The following is a 25,386-nucleotide window of genomic DNA, read 5'->3' as shown; positions in this document are numbered from 1 at the left end:
GTGTCTGACAAGATCCACTTGACCCTTAAACACTGGCTTTATTTTACAAAATAGTATGAGTGTTTGAGCATGAGCTAGCATGTACTGTAGAGCTTTTTTTTTTTTTAGTAAAGGATCAATGTATGGCCTGCAATATGTACACAGAGATTACAAAATTATATCTAACAGCTAAATGAGGCATTAGACCCACTGCAATCTTTCTTTAAAATTCCTTTCATGCAGACACAATGCAACCTTTACATGCACGCATTGCATTTTCGAAACATGGCTGTATGTTTTTAACACGGATTTCCGCATTAAACCCTTGAAGAGCTTTTAATAATCTACAGGGACATTCATGCTGCTTCATGGTTGGGGGGAGGGGGGGGGCTGCATCTGTCATCATGGTATGGGATTCTATGGATGTTGATGAATGTTTGGTTGCTAAGCAACAGGACTTCTACGTCTTTATACACTGAAGGCAAAGTTGTACCCACTGCCGAGATGCTTCAGACGGACCCATCTGTTGAACCATTTTATATGGAATAAAGTTCTAATACATCAACAACTATTACTGTCCATGCATATTAAAAAGGCTAACTTAAGGAATTTGAAAAACTATCAATGTCTATTTAATGGCATAGCTGGCTATGTGACTGTACTGTATATCAGCACTGTTAGCATATGGGAGAAGTGAATCTAATCAAAATAGCCCATATTATTAAAATGTGTGAAATCTGCTAAATTATTTACCACAAAAAAACAGATTGAATGGTCAAGATCAAGTCAGAGCCTCAAATCTTTTTCGGAATCTAGATGTTTGTTACCAGTCTCCATCCAAATCAACATAGCTTGATGTCTGAGGCAAAAACATCAGGATTTCTATTCCAGAAATCTTGCTATAACTGCAACCAGTGTCGGTTGTACCAAGTGCTAGCAAAGGGAGGGGGATATTTATGCAATCAACACATGTCTGTTTTTTTGGATAATTTATCTTTGCACCATAATATGCTTCTTCAAATCTTAGACATGTGTAAGTTAAAAGGTAAATATCATAATAAGGTCCATTTCAGTTGTAGGTTGTCAACTTTGAAAATTTCAAGTGACAGCAACTGATAATTGGTTCCCTGTTAAGTCTGGTTTCTCCCTACGTTAATTCCCATTGCCATTTCAGAGTGATTTTCCTTGCCACTGTTGCCCTCAGCTTGCTCATTAGGGACAATCAGATCATTCTGATTTATACATATTTTCTCACACATTTCGAACTCATTACCCTTATTTTCTTTTTTGATTATGTAAAGCTGCTTTGCATCAATGATCATTATTAAAAGTGTTATATACATAAAGCTGAAATGTACAGTATAGAATTGAATTGGTTGTGAATAATTATCTACTATAAGGCCTGAGATTCAAACATAACAGTTTAATTAAATATTAAATTAAGTTATGTAGATTAAATGAAATAAATAGGGGCAAATGCTTAACTAAGACAGGCTGCAAAGTGAGTAAAGATACACTTAAAAACTGGTTGTTTATTTAATAACCTCAGGAGCAACCTTATTTTCCCCTTTCGTCTCTTCTACTTTCTTAGAAATAATGTAATATAATTTATTATTGTTTATTATAAAATCACACATAGGATGAAGGTGATGGAGAAGCAAGTGCTGCTTTTGAGGTTCTGGGTTTTGGGAATGTCATGATCTCTTGGGTCCCAAAACATCCCAATGATGCTAAAGTACTCCTACGTGTGCATGTGTGTCCTGTCCAGGGTCAACTCCCACCTTGTGCTCAGCGTTCCTGGGACAGGCTCTGGATCCAGCACCAGAATAAAGCATTTACTGACGATGAATTAACTAAAATTACACGCAAACACATCAAATTAATCTCACTGAAATCCCAACATGGTGACCGGCTTAATTATGTGTCTTAGAAAAAAAAACAATCAGCAATTTGTCAAAAGCTGTGTTCCTAATAGACACTCCGAGCTCTTACTTACAGATAAAAGTGCGCCTAGTGCACGAGATAACAAAAGACAATCATTCTCAAAAAAAGACAAAATGTCAGTTTGGGAATTACTATTCGTTAAGTTGCTATTAAATAACAGCTCACCTGAGCGTGGCGACATTCTCACCATCTGCCTGAGGAACTCACAGAGCGCGTCGTTTCTTCGTCCTGCTCGTTTCTGGCATTACTTACGAATGACCGCTGGAAACCAGGAACGACATGAAGCGCACACGCGCGCGCGCACGCACTCGCGCGAGCACAGCACGCTGAAAAGTTCCCTTCTGCGGCCGGAGCCGCTGCCGTGCCCGCGCTGTTTTGTGGGCGTGTTTGAGCGGAAAATACGGAGGATACTCACCAATAGCACGTGCGCGAAACGGCGGCGCGCGCACGTAACTCTAATACAGGTTTGCGTTACGTCATGACCTAGTGGCTGTCCTCGTGCACGCGGAATTGATGAGATATGAAGGGCAAATCTTGATGTTTACAACGGAAGATGTTTAAGGGCCACCATAAAAATGTTTTATGTTTATGTTTTTTGTCATTGTTAATGTTTTAATTTTTTACATTAACAAAATTCTGCATTTTCCTTCCTCAGACTTCTGCCTTTTTTCCCCTCAGAATTCTGACATTAATGTCACGTCTGATTTTTCCCCATAGAATTATGACTTTAATCTCAGAATTCTGACTTTAATCTTAGATAGCTAACATTTCTCCTCATAAATCTAAATTTAATTGCACAATTCAGACTTTTTTTTTTTTAAATCAGATTAACCAGATTAAAGCCAGCCTTCTGAGGTACAAAAGTGAGAACTTAAATAAATTGGTTATGGTGGCCTTCTTCCATAGTTTATGGGGTTCCAGGTGGCACATACTATATCATACTGTATGTAGAGAGGAGAGGAGAAAGAAAAGGCATTTTGTGCTGATCTCTTGCTACAATAGCCAACAATAGCTGAAGTTAAAGAAAAACTAAATGGTCAAAACAAAAAATTACTTTTCTTCCTCTCTATCCATTTAAACTCTTGCTTCTGAACATCACTTAAGAACCTGACCAAAGTTTCGAACTGAAAATAGTAATGAAATTGCATAAAATTCTCAGCTTTAATAGCTCACAGAATGAATACGCAAATAAGATATTAGCGCTGATCACTTTTTTCCCCTTTACCTTCTTTCTTCTTTAAGCTACTTCCTTTTTTTTAACAACCCCTCTGTCTGAGAAATCATAAATGAAATCTACATTCTTACTCTTTAAGGGAAATAGAAATCTTGCTTTGATGTTTTGCAGTTCAAGAGTTATGACATTTTTCCCCAACTTGCAAATCATATCACCACTTAGTGTTGAATTTAGACCAGACTTGGAAGAGTCCACTAAAATAAGGTCATTGAGTGTTATATGATGTTTGGTCAAACTTTGTTACAAGGTTACTGAGATGTGTCTTCTCTTTCTGTTTGATGGCATCACCATCAAATTAACTTGTGTTACGAACAACCTGTCCCATATATTTAAAAAAGTCAGAAATGATTACATAGCCCTTTTTTGTGCAAAAAAAATGATATTAATAAATTAGAATCAACACTAAGAATTACAATGGAGGTCTAAGCTAGACACACCTTCTGCTCTGTTTGGTGTCCTCAAAAGATGCCTCATATGAGACATCAGGAGCTTGAAGATATGTACAGTATGACTAGTGGAAATTGGAAAAATACATAAAAATAGCCTAGACTGTAAAAGCATGCATCCTATCCCTGATAGTCATTTAATTCAATTCAAATAAATTTTATTTCACTTTTATTAAAATTGTATTGATCATTGTTGCAAAGCAGCTTTACAAAATAAAAATAAATAAATCAGGGAGCCCTGTAAGTCACCTAGAGAAGAAGAAAAAAATCTGTGGCAACAGTGTTGTAAATCGTGTCCTCAGTTTAGCAATCTGTGCGTTTAGATTTTGTAATCCGTACCCACGAATTCATAATTCTGGACACGCTTTCGCAATCCGCTTCCAAAGTTTGTACAGACTCTTTTTAAAAGAACAAGAAGCTCCCAGGTATGTGTTAATAAATCTTATTATATATTGTTTTATTGTGGATTATTAAGGTAATCCATTAAATGTCTTAACTGCATGCTTACAGTGGTTCTGTAGCTATCAATTGTAGCAGGTTTGAGGAATGATTTAATAAAGATAATTTGCATTAAGATCTTGTGATAATTTGTGATAATCAGCACAATATTATTATTATTATTATTATTATTATTATTATTATTATTATTATTAATATTTAATAAACCTGGCATTGTGTATTATGACCAACTGTTGACTAATGTTTTTTTCCCTACTTTGTAAGTCTTTTGGATAAAAGCTTATTCTAAATGCATGGTAAAATTTGGTAAAATTACCAAAACAAGGCTTCATGTTAAGAATAAATAGTACAGAAACACTTTTTTAAAAATGTATATAGGTTATTTATAAATAAAGCATTCATGAATTATTTTATATTAAAGTGTACTTAAGTGTACACTTATATAGTTATAATAATAATAATAATAATAATAATAATAATAATAATTACTACAACTACTACAGCACTACTTTACACACATGGACAAAATTGTCTATCATGTAAGGAAAACTCACAATGGTCACAGAAATAACTTTAATCTGAAAGAAGTAATAATTTTTTTTTTATGAATGTTAACCAATAAAAGTCAGACATTGCTTTTTAACCATGCTTCAACGGAATTATTAAAAAAAAAAAAAACTCATAGAACAGTCCTAGACAAAAATGATTGTACCCCTAGAAAAGACTGAAAATAATGTGACATGTTAATTCAAGGTGTGTCCACTTAATAAATAACAAGTGTCTACAATCTTTTAATCAGTCAGTGGGCCTATGTATATATAGGGCTCCAGGTAGTCACTGTGTTGTTTGGTGACATTGTGTGTACTTCACTCAACATGGACCAGAGGAAGTGAAGGAAAGAGTTGTCTAAGAAGATTAAAAAAAAAAATTATAGACAAGCATGTTAAAGGTAAAGGCTACAAGACCATCTCCAAGCAGCATATCTATGATCGCACATATTATTCAGAAATTTAAGATCCATGGGACTAGAGCCAACCTCCCTGGATGTGCCTGCAGGAGGAAAATTAATGACAAATCCAAGAGACGGATAATCCGAATGGTAACAAAAGAGCTCAGAAAGACTTCTAAAGAGATCCAAGGTGAACGTCATGCTCAAGAAACATCATTGTCAGCTCACACCATCCATACAGTAAATTGCCTGATCCGTCAGTGTTTGAGCCAAAAAGGACTACATGGGAGATGACCAAGGAAGACCATTGTTGAAAACAACTCATAAAAAAGTCAGACTGGAATATGCCAAACTACATGTTGACAAGTCAAAAAGCATCTGGGAGAATGTCCTATGGACAGATGAGACAAAAGGCACATCAGCTCCATGTTCACAGAAGAAAAAATGAAGCATATCCAGAAAAGAACACTGTCCCTACTGTGAAACATGGAGGAGGCTCTGTAATGTTCTGGGGCTGCTTTGCGGCATCTGGCACAGGGTGTCTTAAATCTGCGCAGGGTACACTGAAATCTCGAGACTATCAAGAGATTCTAGAGAGAAATGTGCTGGCCAGTGTCAGAAAGCTTGGTCTCAGTCGCATGTCATGGGTCTTACAACAGGACAATGACCCAAAACACAGCTAAAAACACCCAAAAATGGTTAAGAGGAAAACACTGGACTTTTCTAAAGTCGCCTTCTATGAGCCCTGACCTCAATCCTATTGAGCATCTTTGGAAGGAGCTGAAACAATGCCGTCTGGAAATGGCGCCCTTTAAACCGCAAACAACTGGAGCAGTTTGCTCATGAGGAGTGGGCCAAAATACCTGCTGAGAGGTGCAGAAGCCTCATTGACAGTTACAGGAATCGTTTGATATCAGTGATTGCCTCAAAAGGTTATGCAACAAACTATTAAGTTAGGGGTACCATTTTTTTTGTCTAGTGCTTTTCCATGAGTTTATTTTTTGTTTAAATAATTCAGTTAAAGCATGGTTGAAAAGCAATGTCTGACTTTCATTGGTTAACATTCATAGAATTTTTATTTATTATTACTTTTGACAGATTAAAGTTATTTTTGTGACCATTGTGAGTTTTTCTTTCATTGACCGAAGGGTAACAACAATTTTGTCCACGTGTGTAGGCTATGTGTTTAGCCTTAAGCTTTTATCCAAAATACTTAAAAAAGAGGAAGAAAGCAATTAGTCAAAAGTTGGTCATAATACACAATGCAAGGTTTAATAAATAATAATAATAATAATGTGCTGATTATCATAACAAGATTACAAGATTTTAATGCAAATAATTCTTATTAAATCATTGTATTTGATGGTTACACAGTTGATAGCAAGAGGATCACTGTAAGCATGCAGTTAAGACAGTTTGATATATTACACTTAATAATCCACAATAAAACAATATACAATAAGATTTATTAACACATACCTGGGAGCTTCCTGTTCTTCTAAAAGGAGTCTGTGTACAAACCTGTGGGAGCGGATCATAAAAGCGTGCGCGTGGAATTATGAATCTGTGGGTACGGATTACAAAATCCGAGAGCACAGATTGTTAAACTGAGGGAACAGTTAAAGAATTAAACTGAGGGCACAAATTGTAAAACCGTTGCCACAGATTGTTTTTTTTTTCCTCCTCATAGGTGACTTCCAGGGCTCCGTAAAAATAAATTGTGTGAGAAAATATGTATAAATCGGAATGATCAGATTGTGCCTGATAAGTGAGCGGATGTGTGAAAGTGGCAAAGACAAATTCCCCGAGATGGCAATAGGAAGAAACATGGAGAGGAACCAGACTCAACAGATTAATTACTCATTTCATTTATGAATCCTTTTTCCCCCATAAATGGCATTTGCCTGAGAAATAAAAATAAATTTAGTGTTGTTCAATGCTAACACATTTATTGTTGAGATAATTCATTTACTCATATTCTATCATATTCTATTCCCCTGTGCAGGGTGGCATCATATTTCAGGAAAGTTTGGGCACAAGGCAGGATCACCCTGGGCAATCCACTGCAGAGCACATACTGTAAACTACAGGCAATTTAGGACCTGGAGTACCATAAGGAAATTCACCAAGCACAGGGAGAACATCCAAACTACATGCAGACAGGCCTGAGGCGGAACTCGAACCGCCAACCCTGGAGGTGTGAGGCCACTACGCTGCCTTGCTGCCTTTTGAGATAATATATAATATAATCTACTGTAGATGTGACTAGATCTATGGCTTTTAGCACTAATATCATGGGCAGCTATTACTCCATGTAATAAACTAGACTGAGAGATAGATGATATTTATTCTGTATGAATTGTAATTTCCTCAAACTCGAAAGTAAAGTAAGTTGCAATAATCCAAACTAAAACAAAAAATGCTTAAAATATTGTATTTTGCATGTAACCAATCTAGACTACATAAGTTTAACTTTTTAAAATTAAATTCTAAAACAAAAAAAAACAGTACTGAAATAATAAATAAATAAATAAATAATTTTAGTAAAATTAGGCATATTGAGGAGATTAATATTGAGGACGTTGGAAATTATTATTGAACAAATAAAATGAAATGAGGACTTAATGTTTAAATATTTAGGACAATACTTTTTGTAGTTTTTTTTTTTTGATGTTTTGACTATAAAGTGAATAAAAAATTAAATACCTTTCAAAATATATATAGTGCCTCATACCCATTATAGATTAATGTAAAAGGGGTGTCCAAGCCAAACCAGAATGTGATTAAATTTCTCATGAATGAATGCATAACTTGATTGACATTTCCAAAAGACTTCAAGCACAGTATGGTAACAAGACTCTTACACTAAGTAAAACATTTGAATGGTGCAAACATTGTCAGCCATACGTCTGCAGTACTTCCATTGGATTTTTAGAGAGTAAATTGCCTGATCATTAAACCTAACTTGTAACCAACTTGTGGAAGAGACGTATCCGTCAGTGGGAACTGTACACACCAACACCACTTAAACATCACAGGAACTCGGCTTGGAGTTATTGCAACATCCCCATATAGTCCTGACTTTTCCCCCATGCCATTTCCACATGTTTGTTATGAAAGGAGTTCCTGGGAGGCCAGCATCAAACATAAAGCAGACAGACTGATCATGGCTCCAGAATAGTGAGAAAACTGTCTATCTTGATAGTATCCAAGCACTAGTGAAACGCTGGGGTAAGTGCATTAGAGTAGCATGGGATTATATAGAAAAGTAAAGTACCGATTTAAGTTGAACGTCCTTCGTAAATCTTACTGGTAGCATAAAAGTGCCAGAAACTAGCTTAATATCAAGATCATGTGGTCACAGAGTAAATGTTTACGTTTAAACTAGTCTTTGGCATTGACATGCATCACTCATGAAGTAAGACAAATAAAAAAATAATTCAACCACAGACACCCAAGTACACTCTCATGTATTTTATTATATCAAAATACAAAAATTTTAGAGAGTTATTAGATGGAACGAAGCATTGGAAAATGACAACATAACCTGCTAAAATGTGCATATCTGGGCATCTGGTGATGTAAACAATGCTATCTGAACTGCTCCACTTTATATTAGCTCAATTGGACCATTTGAGACAGCTTACAAATATGACAGCCTAAACGTACTTCTTTTCTGACTTGTTTCTAAAAGCAGATCATGGGAAATGCTTTAATGTGGATATAATGGATGGATAGATGAATTACAAGGACATTCCCCTTATCGTCAGATCATAACCATTCGGGTAAACCACTTTTAAATTCTGCTCGCAATGTCCAAAAGAGTTAAACAGTGGAGACACACAACATGATTCGGATAATGCTATACAGATATGAGACACCATTAACATTTATTCCTAGCAGCAGACATGAAGAAGACACACCAGGCACCAAATCTTACTGTTTTACTGGGCATGTGAATTTTTTTTTTCAAAAGTCCCTGCCTATACTGAGCAGTATTATTCAAGGACGAGGAATTCGAGGCACACTGCATTATAGTGGTATCAGTCAGTTTGGCTAGCAACATTAGTACCAATTTTCTTGGCGAATGTTCGCTTGTCTTAACAGCAGTGGCAGAAGAGTGAAACAATACAGTAGAACAATATTTTACATAAGGCTTTGGTACAGCACCATACTGTTTAAGAATAATACCTGAAATAAATCAGACCTACCAATGACACTTAGAATGAATTCAATCAGTCGCTCAACTACAAAAGAAAAAACGAATATGTAAAAAGGTCTATTATTGGTGTTTTTGTAACACGTGAACAGTCTCAGTACACTGCATTTGAGGTGGAAAAGAAATAACGAACATATGCAGAAGTCAGCCCAGAAACTGTCTACATGAAAGAAACTGTAAACAAGTTCTATACACAAAACAAATTAAATGAAGTTAAAAAAAGGTCGAACGTACAAGAACGCGGTTCGAAATATGCTCCCAATTAGCATGACGTCTAATGTATGAGGTTTAATCTTAAAACAGTCATAAATTAGTGCATAATGTTGTAGTACATTCTAGATTCTTAGTGCTGGTAAACATGAAAAGCAATGAGCAGGAGACACTGAATGGAAGCTGACAAATGTGAAATTAGTTGCGTATTATACAACATAAAAATGTTTCACAAAGCACTGTAAAAAATAATCTTTTTTAAAAAAAAGCACATTAAGCAAAGTACAGGCAATCTAAAAGCTGATATGACAAATTCATGTGCATGAGCCCTATTTTCTCCTAACAAGCAAAAAAGGGGCTTGTCTACATATACAGCATTAGTTTTTATTCTACAAGAGAAATGCATTAGCTCAGGTCTCCATGCATGTACTGGAGAAACTCAAATAGAATCCAATCAAGCATCATGTAAAGAAACTGTTAGAATGTACAGAAATACTAAATAGGATCTGACAGGTTCGTATGGAAATCACTTCAACGTGTGTGTGTAAAAATCGCTGTAAAAACAAATACTGCATTTCATTCTCCAGACTGTGTGTTGTAATCGATTGCGTTGCTAGGTCCTGTCCATGCTCAATGGGACTTAAAAAGGAAACCTTATTATGTTCTTATATTATTATAATACCCTGGTTACATATATATATATATATATATATATATATATATATATATATATATATATATATATACTTTTTTTTTTAATTTGGTCAGCAAATCAAATTAAACAATACAGACAATTAAGCAATTTCTTGAGTCACATCTGAGACTAAATCTGTTACTGTTGATGAATCTTACGAAACGTGCCTTTTTCGGTTTCTGCAGAGAGACAATGAGAATGCAAGTGCTGTCTTGTTAGTATGTTATTATTGCTTACAACCCTACTCACTAAAAGACCTTGACGAGAGGAACCGAAGTGGCGGGAAGAAGACTGTACAGGAGTTGTTGTGTTAGCATGTGGAACACAGCACCACAAGAGTTCAAAAAGACATAGCACCAAGTCAAAATGAGGATGGTGTGCCACGTCCTCGCGCTGTATCTCTGAGTAATGTAAACACGTGTTTTTATAGGACTTGTTCTAAAAAACTCATTAAAAAAAAAAAGAGACAAAACCACTGGACAAATGTTTAGCAAAAAAGCAACAAAAAAAAAGGTCCTTAGTGTCAATGGACAGCTGAAGGCCGGTAAATGGGTGTCCAGTACGACTCCCAATATACTACACATGGAAAGCAGCTTTACATGCTGATACACATAATGTAATGAGGGGGGAAAACAACAACCACAAGCAAATACAGACTTGTACAGTCCATCAGCCAACTGATGTGCTTAATGAACGGTTTTCATTAAGATCTATACAGATCCATACACTCTTCCACTTTCTTTCTTCAATCCAGTGTTTTTCTAAAGTATATGGAGATCAATGAATATATCTGAATATCAGTGAGGATCTCTACACAGGATTCATTTTTGGCTTGTTCGCAAAATTACAGCAACGTCCCAATGCGGTTTCCCCCACCGCGTGCTGTACTGAATAAGTTAGTAACAGATTTGGAAAAACAAAAAATCATTTCGGTAAGTAATTCCAGATGAAGTAGTTTAACAATGGGAATTCCAATAAATACATTAAATAAAGGATAGCAGTTTTTAAAAACAAGTAGAACAAACACTCTTCAAGCCAAACCATACATTCATCATCGGTTAGAACTAAACTGATCCGATACATGCTAATGTTTAATGTTGATGCATGTAGTAAGTCAGCAGATATTAGTGACCTCTAGACATAAGGAAGCGTTTAAGGGATTAGAAACGCGTCAATTCGCTAACGACACACTTTGTTGTATCTCATGAAGATTTACAAATGGATGGAAAAACAAAAGATGGAAGATAATCCATGCTTTTTTTTTCCCCCTAACAAAAACGGACAAGCTACTTTAAGTAGTACACTTTGTTAAGTATAAAGCAATCTAGAGAACTTGCCATAATGTTTCTGGTGACTAGGTTCCTGTTAATTCTCATTGGTATATGTTGTCTTCATTCGTCAGCACAATATCTACTTTACAGTACTGCCTTGGTGTACATATAATATAATCTATGTGTTAATACTTGTATCTCTATCAAACTGATCAAAACAGTTCAACAGTACACTAACAATGCATTTCACGACTTCTACGGACATTTGTGCAAGGGTCGCCAAAGTACAATAGTTACAATACTTGTATAACTTCGATAACTTTGAGACCTTCTGAAAGTTTCGATTTTGAGCAGACACTGAAAAACTCTGATGGGAATTGTACTATATACTATGATTTTTTTTTTTAGTAGGTCTTTTTTTTTTTCCACTGAAGTTGATGTATTTCCCCAAGCCTCTCTCAGGTACAAAAGAGAATCTGAGGAGTGATCATGAAGTCACTCAAAACCCCTGTGAAAAAGGCAGTCTTTTAAATATTTTAAGAGGAAAAAAAATACTAGCAGTCTAGTGTTAATATCACCTTTAACATGCCAAAGTTTTTGTTCACTGTAACTATACATTTTTTTTTACCCCAAAAGTACAAAAGTATGTTTTGTATGCTATGTCCAGTCCCCACACTGACTATTACGTATATTAAAAAATAGCACTAATTGTCTGTTGTTTCAAGAGTAGACAAGAAATAAAAATGGGTTTACATTGCGTCGAAGAAAAAACTGGGCTAAAGCGGCTAAATTGAGTACACATCAACGCGCAGAAGAGACCCCTCCGAAGGGTTTATGATGACAGATCCAGATATAGCAGCAGATCAGTATTGCATTATGATCCAAAGACTTTGTTTTAAACTTACAATTTCTGTGATCGTCTGTGCTTTGCACCAGATGATTTGATACTGCACTGATAAATAAATCGTAAAAATGAAAAAGAACAGTAATTTTGCAATCTGGATTAATGCCTTCTTACTAAAAGAACAAATAATAATAACTATTATAGGTATCTTGCAACGGCGGCCATTGGATTCTTTATAAAATAATGCTAGCTTGCACAAATGATGATATAAGTGCTGTAAATATGTGCCAAAATTCCTTTTTTTTTGTACTGAGGTATATTCTGTAGGAGGAGATGGATAAACCCTGTGTTAATTAGATGTTCTGAGGGACCTAACGGTTTTTACAGTATACATAGTAATTCATATCTGAGTGTTATCTATGGGGGAAAAAAATCCTGCAAATTTTTCTTGATAAATTTACAGATATTTTAGTCATTAAAAAAAGATAAATAATAACTTATTTCTGTTCATCCTGTGTCACTTCTTCTTCTACTTGGGCACCCTATTAAATTTACAGAAGACCCATGTGTAGGGATAATATTGTGCCAAAGGAGAAGGTCAATAAATCTTTAGGTCAATCAAATTCAATACTGACTGCATATCTTTTGTCGCAATTAATGGATCAGTATGTGGTTCTCGTAATGGTCATGGCAGAGCGCCATAGTTTGGGGGAACTTGGGAGTTCACACTGGCCAAAAGGGCTTTCCTGTCTTCTCTGGGGCAAGGCCAGCGCAGCATGGAAGATAAGAGAGGGTAAGGGGATTTTCGGAGTACTTTTTCCCTCCTCTTCCTGGTGGGAGAGCAGATCTTTTGTTCTTGTTGTGGTGCCTGAGATGCGAATTGCTGCTGGGTCTGAGAGGAAGACACATCTAGAGAAAATGATGGAAAATGAAGAATGACATTACAAACATTACAACATTACATTACAACATTAATGCACTTTCACAATTTCTTAAATGTTTCTTAAATGTTCTTGTACAGTATATTTCTATTTGTACAGCATATTTCTATTTTTATTTCTATTTTTAGTTCTATTTTTCCTAGTTTAATTTTATTTTTACTTTTTATTTAATTTTTCTATCATATTTCTTTTATTCATATTTATTACTTATTATAAGCTTTAATTCTCTTTTTAAGGTCACTCGCGGTCGTGTAAGCATTTCACTTCAATTCGTACTGTGTATGACTGTGTATGTGACAAATAAAATTTGAATTTGAACATTATTAAAGCTGGGCAGATTAGCTAATGTAGAAATTATAGGCCTAATTAAGTAATGGTACAAATGTGTAAAAATACAGGAATAAAACAGTAACACCCATATAAGGTGCAAACACAAGCAAATAGGGTTGCAGTGGATTATGACTTTTATATGAGCGCTCTTAGTCCCTTTTGTGTATTGGCCTTGAATGTCATCCGAGGCACGGTGGCTGTATACACAAATTACTAATCAAAGGGCAAGTATCCAAACTTTTCCAAAGTTTTACTATTTATAATGTTACCAGTTATAATGTTAACCAATATTACATTACATCCTAAGGCTACAGGGCAAGTCTTAGTTGATGGTGGACCACTTCAGGATGCCTATGCTGTTGCTATCTTTGCTATCCTTACAAATTTTAAAAGATTATTGGGACCAATCCTAGTGGTGTGATATCAGCAATCATACAGTACATGAGCACCTTTCAGGAGAGTCCTATTCAAAATCCTGTTTGCAGATGTTACACATAATCACCAATCATGATGGTTTAGGAGGGAGAAACAAGGCCAGCTTCACATGCCACTGTGGGTTCTATGAGGCCTGTATAACCTTTCGAGCTCCTTGTCATCCTGAAATTGCAATGGTTCCTACATAACGCCCTATATTATTAGGCCTTATATTAATCTGCCTACCTTCTCACACAGATCAAACATTACACAGAACATTAACAACACATACTGTAACATTATCACCTTAGCATTAATTATCAATTATGTCTCAGTAAACTGGTAACAGGATCATGAACACAAAAGTTTCATTTATGCTTGTGGGGACCGAAAGCCAGCAAATAAAGGCCATGACTTCGATCCAGCAGTGTGTGTAAATGTACATCTTACATTTTTGCCATTTGGCGACTTACAATTATCTTTTTATGCATCTAAGTAGCTGAGGGTCATGGGAATCTGTGACCTTTTCTCTTTGATCCATAGTCCAACACTTTAACCTCTGAGCTACCCTTGCATTATATCGTTATGGATGATCAGTGTATAACTTCTAAGCATCAAATGTACATGCGCTCACATCAAAGCAGCCTCAAATGATTAGGTGACTACATGACACATTATTTACTATAAAATACCTTCTATAATGTTCATACAATCAAAGTTACATGTATAACTAAGTTCCTATTTTACAACTCCAACCACAATGAAGTGATTTTTACCATACTGTATGAACAATTTCTTTACCATATGGTAATTGTCATACTTATCCCACAAGAACAAGTCATGTTCACAAGTCATGTTTAGTGATGCCCAGGTAGCTGTGGTACATTGGGATTTCCAGGAGTTACATGACACTAATTACTGCCCATAAGTAGGAAGTCAGGTTTCTTTTATGTAGAATAGATTTCACATAGTTAATTGTGCCATCCATAACCCAGGCTGGTAAAGGACCATTTTACATCCTGGCCTAGGTGTCCCTTAGCTGGGAGTCAAGTTTTGATCATCTTTTTCATTTAGGGGTCAACAGATGAATATTGGAATGACTGCACCATAAAAGTAACAAAAATATTAGAGAATTTTCTGCTCGGGCACCATGAACCTGATTACAGTACTTTGGTGAAAGTGCTGGCGATGCACTTTAATTATGTACCCCATCATATGGCCCTGGTTGACTCTAATGGTATCTTACGGTGCATGCCTCAGAACATGGGTGCAGTGGAGTAGCCTTACACTTAGATCAAGTCTTTGTGTCTGGTGTTGTGCATTCCTTTTAATGGTGACTGGCCCACATTGTATATAATTCTTTTTCTTCTCCTCTATACCCCCTATCCTGTACAGGGTCATGGGGGGCCTGGAGCCAATCCCAGGAGACTTTGGACACAAGGTGGTGGCAGGGTGCCAACCTAACTCAGGGCACACATACACAAATTCACATGCACACACTATGTGGCAATTTCGGCAATATAGGCAATTTCGGAATGCAATTGACTTTTGGACCGTGGGAGGAAACTGGAGTAATTAATAACAAAAAATTGTTATTATAATAAAAGGTAATAAAAAGTACATTATATAATAAATGAAATACCACCGACCTGTTCTTTTCTTTGACGTAGAGTTGTTGTTGTTGTTGGCAGCTACCTTCTTGTTTTTTTTTAAACAATGATAAAACAGTGTTTCAAAGCTCTCAGACCCTGCAGGCACTCTCACTGCACCTACAGGTTCCCTACAAGACAAGCAGGCAGAGGCAAAATAAGCAGCGTTATTTCACACAACCAAAAGCGACCATACCAGTTATTGTACATAAGCCAGTGTTAGATATACAGTAAGATCTTACTTCATTATTTTACTTACTAATTCCACTGAGTGACAGAAAATGACATATACTTTATAGCAGGCAATCATTTAAGGAAGGATTTAGTGAAGTTAGTTCACATTTGACAAGACATTTCTGCTTTTAGAAAACAATCACGTAAGGGTTTACACTCAAATTCAGAATAATTATTTCCTGTGAGCAATAACATTCGTTTGGTTAGAGTAGTGTATGTTCAATTTCTTGTCTTCAGAGAGTCATTAAATGAACATTGGCACTGCAGAATTCCTACAGTATGTACCTCATGCTGTTGTAAAAACCAGGCGCGGAGGCAGGGGGTGGCCAGGGGGGGCCGTGGCCACCCCCCGCCGAACCCCGGCCACCCTATTGGCCCCCCCTGGTCTGACCACAGCCATCCATGCAACCACCCGCGCGACGCGGAACCTTTTTTGTACTGCCACAGCAATGCCGGACACTTTTGTGTGCGCACATCCTGGTACCGCCAGTGGAGTGGAGTTCTTTTACTGTCATTGAGTGGAGCCCGGTGGAGCGGATATATTTCTATGAGTGAAGTGGAGTGGAGCGGAGCGGAGCGGAGCGGAGCGGAGTCCAATACCACTGGCGGGAATTTGAAAATGCGACGGAACAACAAATAATTACAGGTGATCTTGTTTAAACACTATTAACCTAATACAAAAGAAAAGATAGTAAAAGTATAAGCATTTTTAACTACTTTATGCCTCGGTGAATTCGTAATTAAACTGTTTAGTAAGCTACATGAGCCAAAAAAAGAGAAAAAAATAAAATGATGTCACATTTGTCATTCCAACTAAAGTCTGACTACTTTTTGAATAATTTGTTGATAGTTTTGGTAACATGATAATTGACTAGCATATCTATTGGTGATAGATAACTCCTGCAAATAAGTTAAATCAAACAAAATGTGTTAGTTTGTTAAAAGAATGTTATAGTTTGTTAACTTGGGCTGTCAATTTTATTGTTTGCTTTTGTTAATTTTGCAAGTACTAGCTGTAATGATGGTGATGTGCACTGTATCATGTCAGAGCAGCAGACATGAAGAGAAAGGCATCAGACATAATTAATTTTTTTTAAATAAAAAAGTTACACTCAAGTATTTCACTTTCGTAAGTACACTTTATATGTAAATATGTTTACATATTGTAAATACGTTTTTTATGCATTTTGTAGAGTAGTTTGTAATTGTAACTGACTTGATTTGACTCTCACCTGACTTGAAGACTTTTTTTATAACTAAAATAAAACAACTAATGGTTATAATAAAACAACTGTTTCCTGTATGTTCTTTCTTAAGGAGGTGTGTGGTTTACAGTAGGTGACCTAAATATAGTTCTAATTTATGCCACCCCCAAATTGATCACATAATCATCCTGGCCACCCCACAGAAAATTTCCTGGCTCCGCCACTGGTAAAAACCGAAAAAAGCCAAAGCTCAGTTGCTTAGAAACGTTTTCTAATCAAAGTCACCTCCACCCTCTACCACTCGCCGACCCCCCCCCCCAAAAAAAAGAACCTCCGTTCTGCCTATTTGAGTTTTAACCGTACATGCCATCCCACTATCACGACAAGGAGACCATGAAAACTGAAAAAGTCCACACGGAAGAGTCCAACAACTCATGGGAATCACAAGGCACAGAAACACAAAGCGTTTATAGAGAGTCTCCCCTGCTGCTGAGGCTGTGGAGAGAGAAAGCGAAAGGCATTAGTAGAGGAGGGGGGGAGAGACATGGCTGACACACTACAGTCCTACAGTCACATCAAGCACAACTCTGGTTAGCATGAACAGAGCGGCTTCACCATGCTGACAGGAGAAAAGATGGCAGGGAGGGGGTAGAATGGCCATTAAACAACAGTCACATGAAGAAAAGAAACCAAACCACTGGGACAACAAATGGGACAAGAATTTTAGTCTCAGGATCACCATTACGTATTCGTCGTCGAGGAAGAAAATTTAAAGAAGACATGCATGATAGTTTTGGACATGGAATAACTGTTTAAAGGGGAATATGTGAGTCTGTGACTAAAACTCACTCACTTGTTTGGTCAAACTAGTTGGGTTGCTAGAGAAATACAAAAAAATTGGAATTTTTGTATTTTAAATTCAAAGAATTTAAAATGTGTTATTAACTTTAATTCTTCCGTTATTTAATAAAAAAAAAAAAAAAAAAAAAAAGATCAGTAGAATTCCCCTTTAAATGAAGAAAAATGGTTTAAGGCCCCGCCTGCTAACCTCTCCCCTTTCAGACATGGACTCAACCCTTACCTATTATGGTGTAGAGGACCTGGTCACAACAATGCTGCCCAGATAGCTGAGATCAAAAACAAAGAAAGTAAGACTACCAAAGCCTGAAAGGACAAAATGTGTTTTCTTTCTTTTTTCAATCAGCCGTCGCTACTCTAGATGAGGATGGTGAACATTGCAAGAGATGAGTGCAGGCTCATCCCTGGCAAGAAAGGCCGCCTAAGAAGGCCACCCTGATGAAGAAAGCGTTGAGTCAGTGGGAGTGGAAGAAAAAGTGAGAGAGAGAGAGAGAGAGAGAGAGAGAGAGAGATGAGTGGATGAGCTGGAGAAAATGACATGAGATGACCAGCCCATAAACGTGGACAAAAAAAGCAAAAGAGTCATGAATTCATCAGGAAAGCATTAGGAAATTACTGAACCATTCAAAAGGCTAGAAAAATGTAACTTCATAAACAAGGACAGTTTATGCTTATTTCTGTAAAGACAATAAAAAATTGTGATATTATAGCAGAAGAGCTACAATATATGAGTACAGTATGATTTTAAATGTGTATTTGAAAAAATGTTTTAACTGAGGCTATTGTTGAATTGGTTTGAAATAAAAACAGCAAAAGCATGAAGGGCACTGCTTTTGCAGACTGGCTGATGAAAATTTCTTTGTCATGATTTTGGAACCGCCAGTGGTGCAGTTCACCTACCCTGGTGAGGGCTCTGAGGGCAGCATCTCTTCATCTGTCCTCCTTTGAGATGGCAGCTGACCAAAAGCATCACTGCTCTCCGCTGGGGGTGAGGGGGACTGTGACGGGTAGCTGGCTGCTGCAGTGGCAAAGGCCACATGGGCACCATAGCCCAGGCCAGGCAGGCGGATGGAGCCTGAGCCCAGGGTGGGAGAGGTGGCAGGGGAAGAGGACAGGGATCTCCGGGAAAAGGTGATGTGTCGCATGCTCTCGGGTATTTCTTGTGAGCGTGAGGAACGGAGGACGCCCGGCCGTGGTGGCGGGCGCACCAAGATGTCGGGCGAGCCAGCACGGGAGCTGGGAGGTGTCTGGGTGAGGGGTGAGAGGCGTGATGGCTGCAGCACCACCTGCTGCAGGCCCAGTTCCAGGCGGCGTGCCGCCCTTGGGCTCAGCCACGGCTCGTCCGAGCTCTCGCTACGTAGCGTGCTGGGGCTCCCTGCTCGGCCTGGGTAAGGCAACACTGGTACGCCCATCCCGTGGGCAGTGTGTCTCAACTGCCCCACGATCTGGGCCTGTTGCATAGCTGCATGTGTGCCCACTAGGCCCTGAGTAGGGAGCGCCTCCAGCCGCAGGAACGCTGAGCTGGAGGGGGCGTGGCTACGCGACGGGTACGGTGGCGGCTCGGGCACGTCTCGGCGTAGATGGGGGGGAGGAGGGTGTGGTGGCAAAACGACACAGGCACCCTCCTGACCTAAAAAGGGGAAGTCAGGGGGGCGCCAAGTGTCAGTGGAGCGAGAGGAGGGTGGGCCATGTGCCAGCGGAAGTGTGTGGCCAGAAGCAATGGTGGGATGGTGGAAGGACCCCTCGGTGGGGCACGGTGGTGAGGAAGAGGACATGGCTGAGCTGCGTGGGCTCACATCGGCTGCGTAGAACGGAGGATGCAGCTCCAGCTCGGCACCACTACCTAGATAGCCATAGAAAGGGCCCGGAGGAAAGACTCTGTGAAAGTGGGACACCCGGCTCTGCCCTGTGGCCTGAAGCCCACTACCCTCCAAGATGCTCGTACCTTCCATAGGCCTGTGGAAACGAGGGCTGTAGGCTGGGGGCTGCACCATGTAGGACTCCTGGCTTGAGGACACAGGCGAAATCTGGGGCCTGAGGGTGGCCATAACGGGGGGGAGGGGCCCAGGTTCATCATTCTCCTCATCTGACTGCCTGAATTCAGGGTACAGGTCTGACTCTTCCACGAAGGGGAAGCCCTCAATGCGACGTTGCTTCAGTGATGTATCCATGTCTAATGGCTCCATAACAAAGCGGCCATCTGGGCCACGGCTAATCAGCTCAATAGGAGTGGTGACCTCGGCCTCATGCTTCGACACACTGTACTTCTTGCCTGTTATTGCTCGCTTGGTTCGCTTGTACAATGAGAGCTCCTTCTCCTTCCTTGGGCTTGGCAGCTTCTTGACATAGAGGCCAGATGTGCCCACACTGGCCAGAGATGGAGGACGTGAGGAAGCAATGCTCTCTGGACTAATTTTCCCAGAGGAAAGCCTGTAAATCAGAGCAGACATGGTGCTTATTATTCTATAGAATACATCTTAAAGATGCATTAGGTTTTGTATTTTAAGTCTCTTTTAAAATACGTCAGAGCTTTGGAGTGGTTTTGTTATAGAAGACCATAAGTAAAGAACAAAAAAAGTTTATCATTATCACACAGACATGTTCTCACAATATGTTACTTCTCTGAGGATGAAACAAAAGACAGTGTCATGGTGCACCATGAGGGGACATCAAAATGGAAACAAGAGACAAAAACGATTGAGTAGCAGTGGGGACAGGGCCAATATATGCGACTGTTAGATCTGATATATAGATCTGATATCTACCTTCAAATAAAAAGGCCTAATGATATCAATAATCATCTACCTCAAAAAATATAAATATGTAGGTAAACATAGGAGCAGCAGTGTTCTGTTACGCCAAAAGGGCTTTAACCAATCTAAAGTCAACCTAAGTCCGCACCAAAAAAGAAGAAAGCATGCAGCTAAGGCAGCGAGGCGCAACCAGCGCCATGTGCTGGGAAGGGGATGCAGGTGCAGGCACTCACTGAGGACTGGTAGATGGGGGCCTGTAGCTGCTCCTGTCTGGCTCTTCCCAGTAGGGCTCAATGCCAGGCAAAGGGGTAAGAGGAGGCCTGCGGTGAGAGACACAATAGAGAGGAGGGGCAAGAGGCGGCCATCAGACCCGACCAGGTTTCCAAACAGTGATGCAAAGATGGATGAAAATGGATGGGAACATGGAAATAGAATTACAAAACCTGCCATAAAGTCAGGATGGGATTAAATGCCTTCCTCAATTTGGGCTGGGCATAAACTGAACCCTGGATAAACTTCAAAACGGCGTTTAAATGTTTAGGTGGCCATGGCTGCACTAATCAATTCTCAGAAGCTCATGTATAAGCAGCACGGTGACAGTTTGTCCTGCTGCCACTGATGATTGATCAGGCTCCAACTCAGAAGAGTATGGAGAAGCTGCATGGGATCGCTGGTAATTGCAAATCAATGCATCTTGCTGACCAAAAAGCAGATGTAAGCACAGATGCATTTTTGCAATCACTTAGTTGGTCACTCAAACCCTCTTCCATGTATCCCTCACACTATACAGGGGATCTGCTAGGGTCAGCCATTTGGTCTACCACTTTACATGCACTTCCTTCTTTACTTTCACCACCACACACTTAAACACATACTCTCTCTCTCTCTCTCTTATACACACACAGCATTTCAACATATCTGTCGAAATGTAAAGTATGATGGATGTTACCATGCATCAATACTTACGGAGACTCAATGCTTTTCCTGGTGTGTGTTATTGACAGTGGAGGATCTGGACATATGGACAAAACAACGATAGTTACTAATAAATTAAGAAAAGCACCAGTTCACATTTCTATCCACCAAATGTTAACCTTTCTTAGCAAATGTTAGTAGGAAGTATGATTTCCTTCTTCTCTTCTTGTTTACCCTGCATTTCTGCCAGGCAACTATAAAGGAAAAGCGTTTAATTAATTACCGAATATGGCCCACGATTGTGCTAAGAACATGTGGCACAGCTAGTTACTCTGATGCTTTCTTTTCAGTTGCATTTTTGTGTTCTATATCTACGTACCCATACCCCTACCCATACAGACATGCATACTGTACTACACATAATATCTTTATTTATTTATACAACACATAATATCTTTATTTATTTATACAACACGTAATATCTTTATTTATTTATACAACACGTAATATCTTTTTTATCTCCTTTGTTTTAATTTGTTGTAATATGGAGCAACTGGCAAGTCGAAATCTTTATAAATGAAATATTACTTGCCCATTACATCAATACCAATAAATAATAATTTCTGATTCCGTTTCGGACTCAGGACTCACCTCGCTTGCGCTTGAGCTTGCGTCGATGCTGCTTGTTTACAAAGCACGCGGCTAGCGTACTAAAAAGTATGGCAGCAGCTAGGAAGCAAATTGTAGCCACAATCCCAGCCACCACTGGCCTGGCCAGTCCTTCGTCAGAGATCTCTGTGGGAGGGAAGGGGTCTGAGAGAGGAGACACACTGCAGAGCATGAAACATGATGGAAGCATGGCAGCCAACTCGCATGCAGTTATTCACACAGCAGCCAACAAAGCAACTACGTTATTCAATTCTAATAAACCACTGGCATTCATTTCGCACCCAGACTTGTACTAACGCTACAAAGCATGAGAAAGAAGCGCGCTATCTACTAGGACCAGCAGGGGGCAATGAAGTGCCACATTGTTAGAGCTGCTAAAGCAGTGAAATCATGGGATCTAAAAATAGCTTTATTTCAAATTCTTACCTGTGCTTGACACTCCCACTACATTACTGCTTTCACTAATGAGATCATCCATGACTGCCAGGGCACGGAATTCATACCACGAGTCCTAGGGGAAGAGGGACAGACGAATATATTACAACTTTCTCAAAGTGGGTTACCAGGGTGTAGGTCAAATATCATAGGGACCAGAGAAATATCACATGACCACCACTGCTATTGCATGACTGAATTAAAATAAAGTGAATTATTATCTCTAGTAATAGGTACTAGGCAATTTAGTACAAACTGAAAAGCAACAGGGGAAAGCAACTTAGCCGAAAAAAAAAAAAAAAAAAAACAGTTTTAGCAAGCGGCAGAAAGTGCTGAAAAGCCAGGAAAAAGCTTTAGTTTAAAATTAACAAGGACTTTTTTTCATGCAGTAGCTGAGCTAATAGCATCTAGGGTGAAATAAAACCAAAACAAAAATGAGACCGTAAATTTCCTCCTGTATTTACATGCCAGACACTGCTTTGGAAAAAAAACAACAACACAGAAATGAATAGTGCTGTAAGGTTTTGTCACATTGTGTGAACGTTCCCATGCCTCTGTATCTACAAAACCACCCCCTCATTGTGCTTCCTCATTCCTTATATGGTAATACTTCCTGTAGCCGGAGGTCCGGATGAATATTTCTACAAATAGCTCACTGGAACCCTTTTGTTTAGCTGGAAAATGCTAATTCGCTTCCTCTCATCTGTCTGTCTGTCTCTGGGCACATAAACAAAAAACAGACTGGATACTCTAAAACCTGCACTTTCAATTTAACTTACATATCATGAAAATCAAGTGCAATATTTCAATATCATTACTACTCTATATGTAATATGCAACAACATAAATCTACAGTACACAAAAGAGTCAAATTTGCACCTTTCTGTAGATCTTTACTTTTTTTCTATATATTTTTTATTCTATTTATATCTGTTTATATTGTATTTTTTTTCTCTCTCTCTTTTTTATTGTATTTTTATTGTATTTGTATCTTTTAAATATGCAGACACTGGAGAAACAATTTTCTTCGGGATTAATAAAGGCTTATCTCATCTTATCTTATCGTAAATCATTTAAAGTGTCATTAATTTGCATGACGATAATTTAAATATAAATGCCGCTTGGCACGGCTCCCTGTTTTAAGCTCACAACAACATAAAATGTTCAAAGTACCAAAAGAAACCTCCACCATTAGCTGAGTAAAATAAAATAAAAAATAAAAAAACAGCAGATACCCTTTTATATTCCTATGATATGAGGTAAGAATCAAGTCTTTACCTAAATCTTCAGCACAATTACACAAACTGCTTTTATTTCTCCTACCGGAATGAGGTCTCTAGCCATGATCTCAGTCTCATCTGCTGGAATTAGGTCGTCGAGCACCTCCCACCTCTCTCCCAAGCGAAACTCGACAATGTAACGATCTATGGGTGAGGTGTGGTTGGCTGGAGGAAGCCATGTCAACAGTACACCCTGCTGTGTCCGGTTAGCTGTGAGGCACCGCGGTGGGGTAAGAAGCACCAGTGGTTCCGGAGTACTTATAGGGTACACTAAGGAAGAAAACAACACACACAAAAGCACACACAAACAGGTAACAGGTACGGAACATAGACAGTATGTATAGTGAGCGGTTAGAGACTGACTACACAATACAGAGGGCGTAAATAGAAATGGCACCCACCTACTGTATTCACAGTGACTACCTCACTGAACGGGCCTGTGCCCAGCTTGTTCTGGGCCAGCACACTGAACTGATATGCCGTCTTCGGCTCCAAGCCCTGCACCACCAACCAGTTCTGAGTGCTGGGCACAGGAATGGACAGCCAGTCATGAGGGCCTAGATCGGTTTTCTTCTTCCTGTTCAGAAAGACAGAACAAAATAAGACCACTGAGAAAAACCTGTACAGAGAAATATAATGGAAAACAACCATGAAACTAAGGCTAAAAATCTAAAATCTAAAATATAATTTGATAAGACTACTTCTGCAGTATTTGTGTTTCCTTCTGTCTTTCATAAAATTTTATGGTGAAGGCAATTTAGTCATCATTCACAGATAAAACATAATGCTGGTAGGGGCAAAATATATTTAAAAGCTATAGGTGCTAGGGGGACCTACACAGGGCCATACCAGACCGAAAAGGTCTGCTCAAATCCACCATCATATCCGGGTTCCCAGGAGACATTAGCTGAGGTTGTGGAGACCGAGACGTGGACATTGGCTGGCGCGTGAGGACTTGTTCCTGAAAAACCCACAAAAAAAAATAAAATACAAATCTTTCATAGTTCACTTCAATGTGCCATTTCAAGCAGTATATATTCCTCAATCAATGGGCACCAATTATAATTATTCCTAAATTGTTCACAGAGGTATTTGCAGGCGAAGGGATTACATGAAAATATATGTGTCCATGTGTATACATGTGTGTATGTATGTGTGTAGGTATAAAAAATGTTTGGTATACATTGGTAAGATTTAATAAGTTTCTACGTCTGTCTACCCCATTTAGATTTTGCTTGTTTATTTAATTTAATTAATTTTTTGGTTTTTATTGTTTCATGTTCGTGTTCAAAATAAAGTATTCGAATAAAATAAAATCAAAAACCATGTGGAAAAAGATCTTACAAAGGTTTCAAAATTTGACTAATATGAACCTGTATTTCTTTGTGAAATTATTTATTTCAACTGCTTAAGAGTATGATAAAAAAAAAATGTTTATCTTTTTAACTTAAGAG

The 25,386-nt window shown here is 38.5% G+C and overlaps 2 protein-coding genes across 5 annotated transcripts in view; both read right to left on the bottom strand.

The window, feature by feature from the left end:
* The window catches only part of arhgap32a (Rho GTPase activating protein 32a), a 43,310-nt gene extending 41,164 nt beyond the window's left edge, over positions 1 to 2,146 (bottom strand). The window contains exon 1 of the mRNA XM_053507406.1: positions 2,089 to 2,146. The gene's annotated coding sequence lies outside the window, so the exon portion shown is untranslated. The remainder of the gene's footprint in view (positions 1 to 2,088) is intronic.
* Positions 2,147 to 15,629: 13,483 nt separating this feature from the next.
* The window catches only part of igsf9ba (immunoglobulin superfamily, member 9Ba), a 70,812-nt gene continuing 61,055 nt past the window's right edge, over positions 15,630 to 25,386 (bottom strand). Inside the window, exons 12-21 of one of the 4 annotated variants that reach the window (XM_053506670.1) lie at positions 24,770 to 24,893; positions 24,334 to 24,509; positions 23,976 to 24,202; positions 22,644 to 22,728; positions 22,200 to 22,361; positions 21,600 to 21,645; positions 20,867 to 20,953; positions 18,781 to 20,310; positions 18,104 to 18,149; positions 15,630 to 15,714 (exon numbers count right to left, since the gene is read on the bottom strand). In XM_053506670.1, the coding sequence (XP_053362645.1) occupies positions 18,107 to 18,149; positions 18,781 to 20,310; positions 20,867 to 20,953; positions 21,600 to 21,645; positions 22,200 to 22,361; positions 22,644 to 22,728; positions 23,976 to 24,202; positions 24,334 to 24,509; positions 24,770 to 24,893 (2,480 nt within the window). In that variant the 3' untranslated portion in view covers positions 15,630 to 15,714; positions 18,104 to 18,106. Of the gene's footprint in view, positions 15,715 to 18,103; positions 18,150 to 18,776; positions 20,311 to 20,866; positions 20,954 to 21,599; positions 21,646 to 22,199; positions 22,362 to 22,643; positions 22,729 to 23,975; positions 24,203 to 24,333; positions 24,510 to 24,769; positions 24,894 to 25,386 lie in introns of those variants that run through there. The other 3 variants (XM_053506671.1, XM_053506672.1, XM_053506673.1) reach the window with 3 other exon arrangements.

Source organism: Clarias gariepinus, chromosome 11, assembly GCF_024256425.1.
Source record: "Clarias gariepinus isolate MV-2021 ecotype Netherlands chromosome 11, CGAR_prim_01v2, whole genome shotgun sequence".
NCBI classification, from domain to species: Eukaryota; Metazoa; Chordata; class Actinopteri; order Siluriformes; family Clariidae; genus Clarias; species Clarias gariepinus.
The sequence above is the reverse complement of the archived record's forward strand: the minus strand, read 5'-3'. Positions and strand labels throughout refer to the sequence as shown.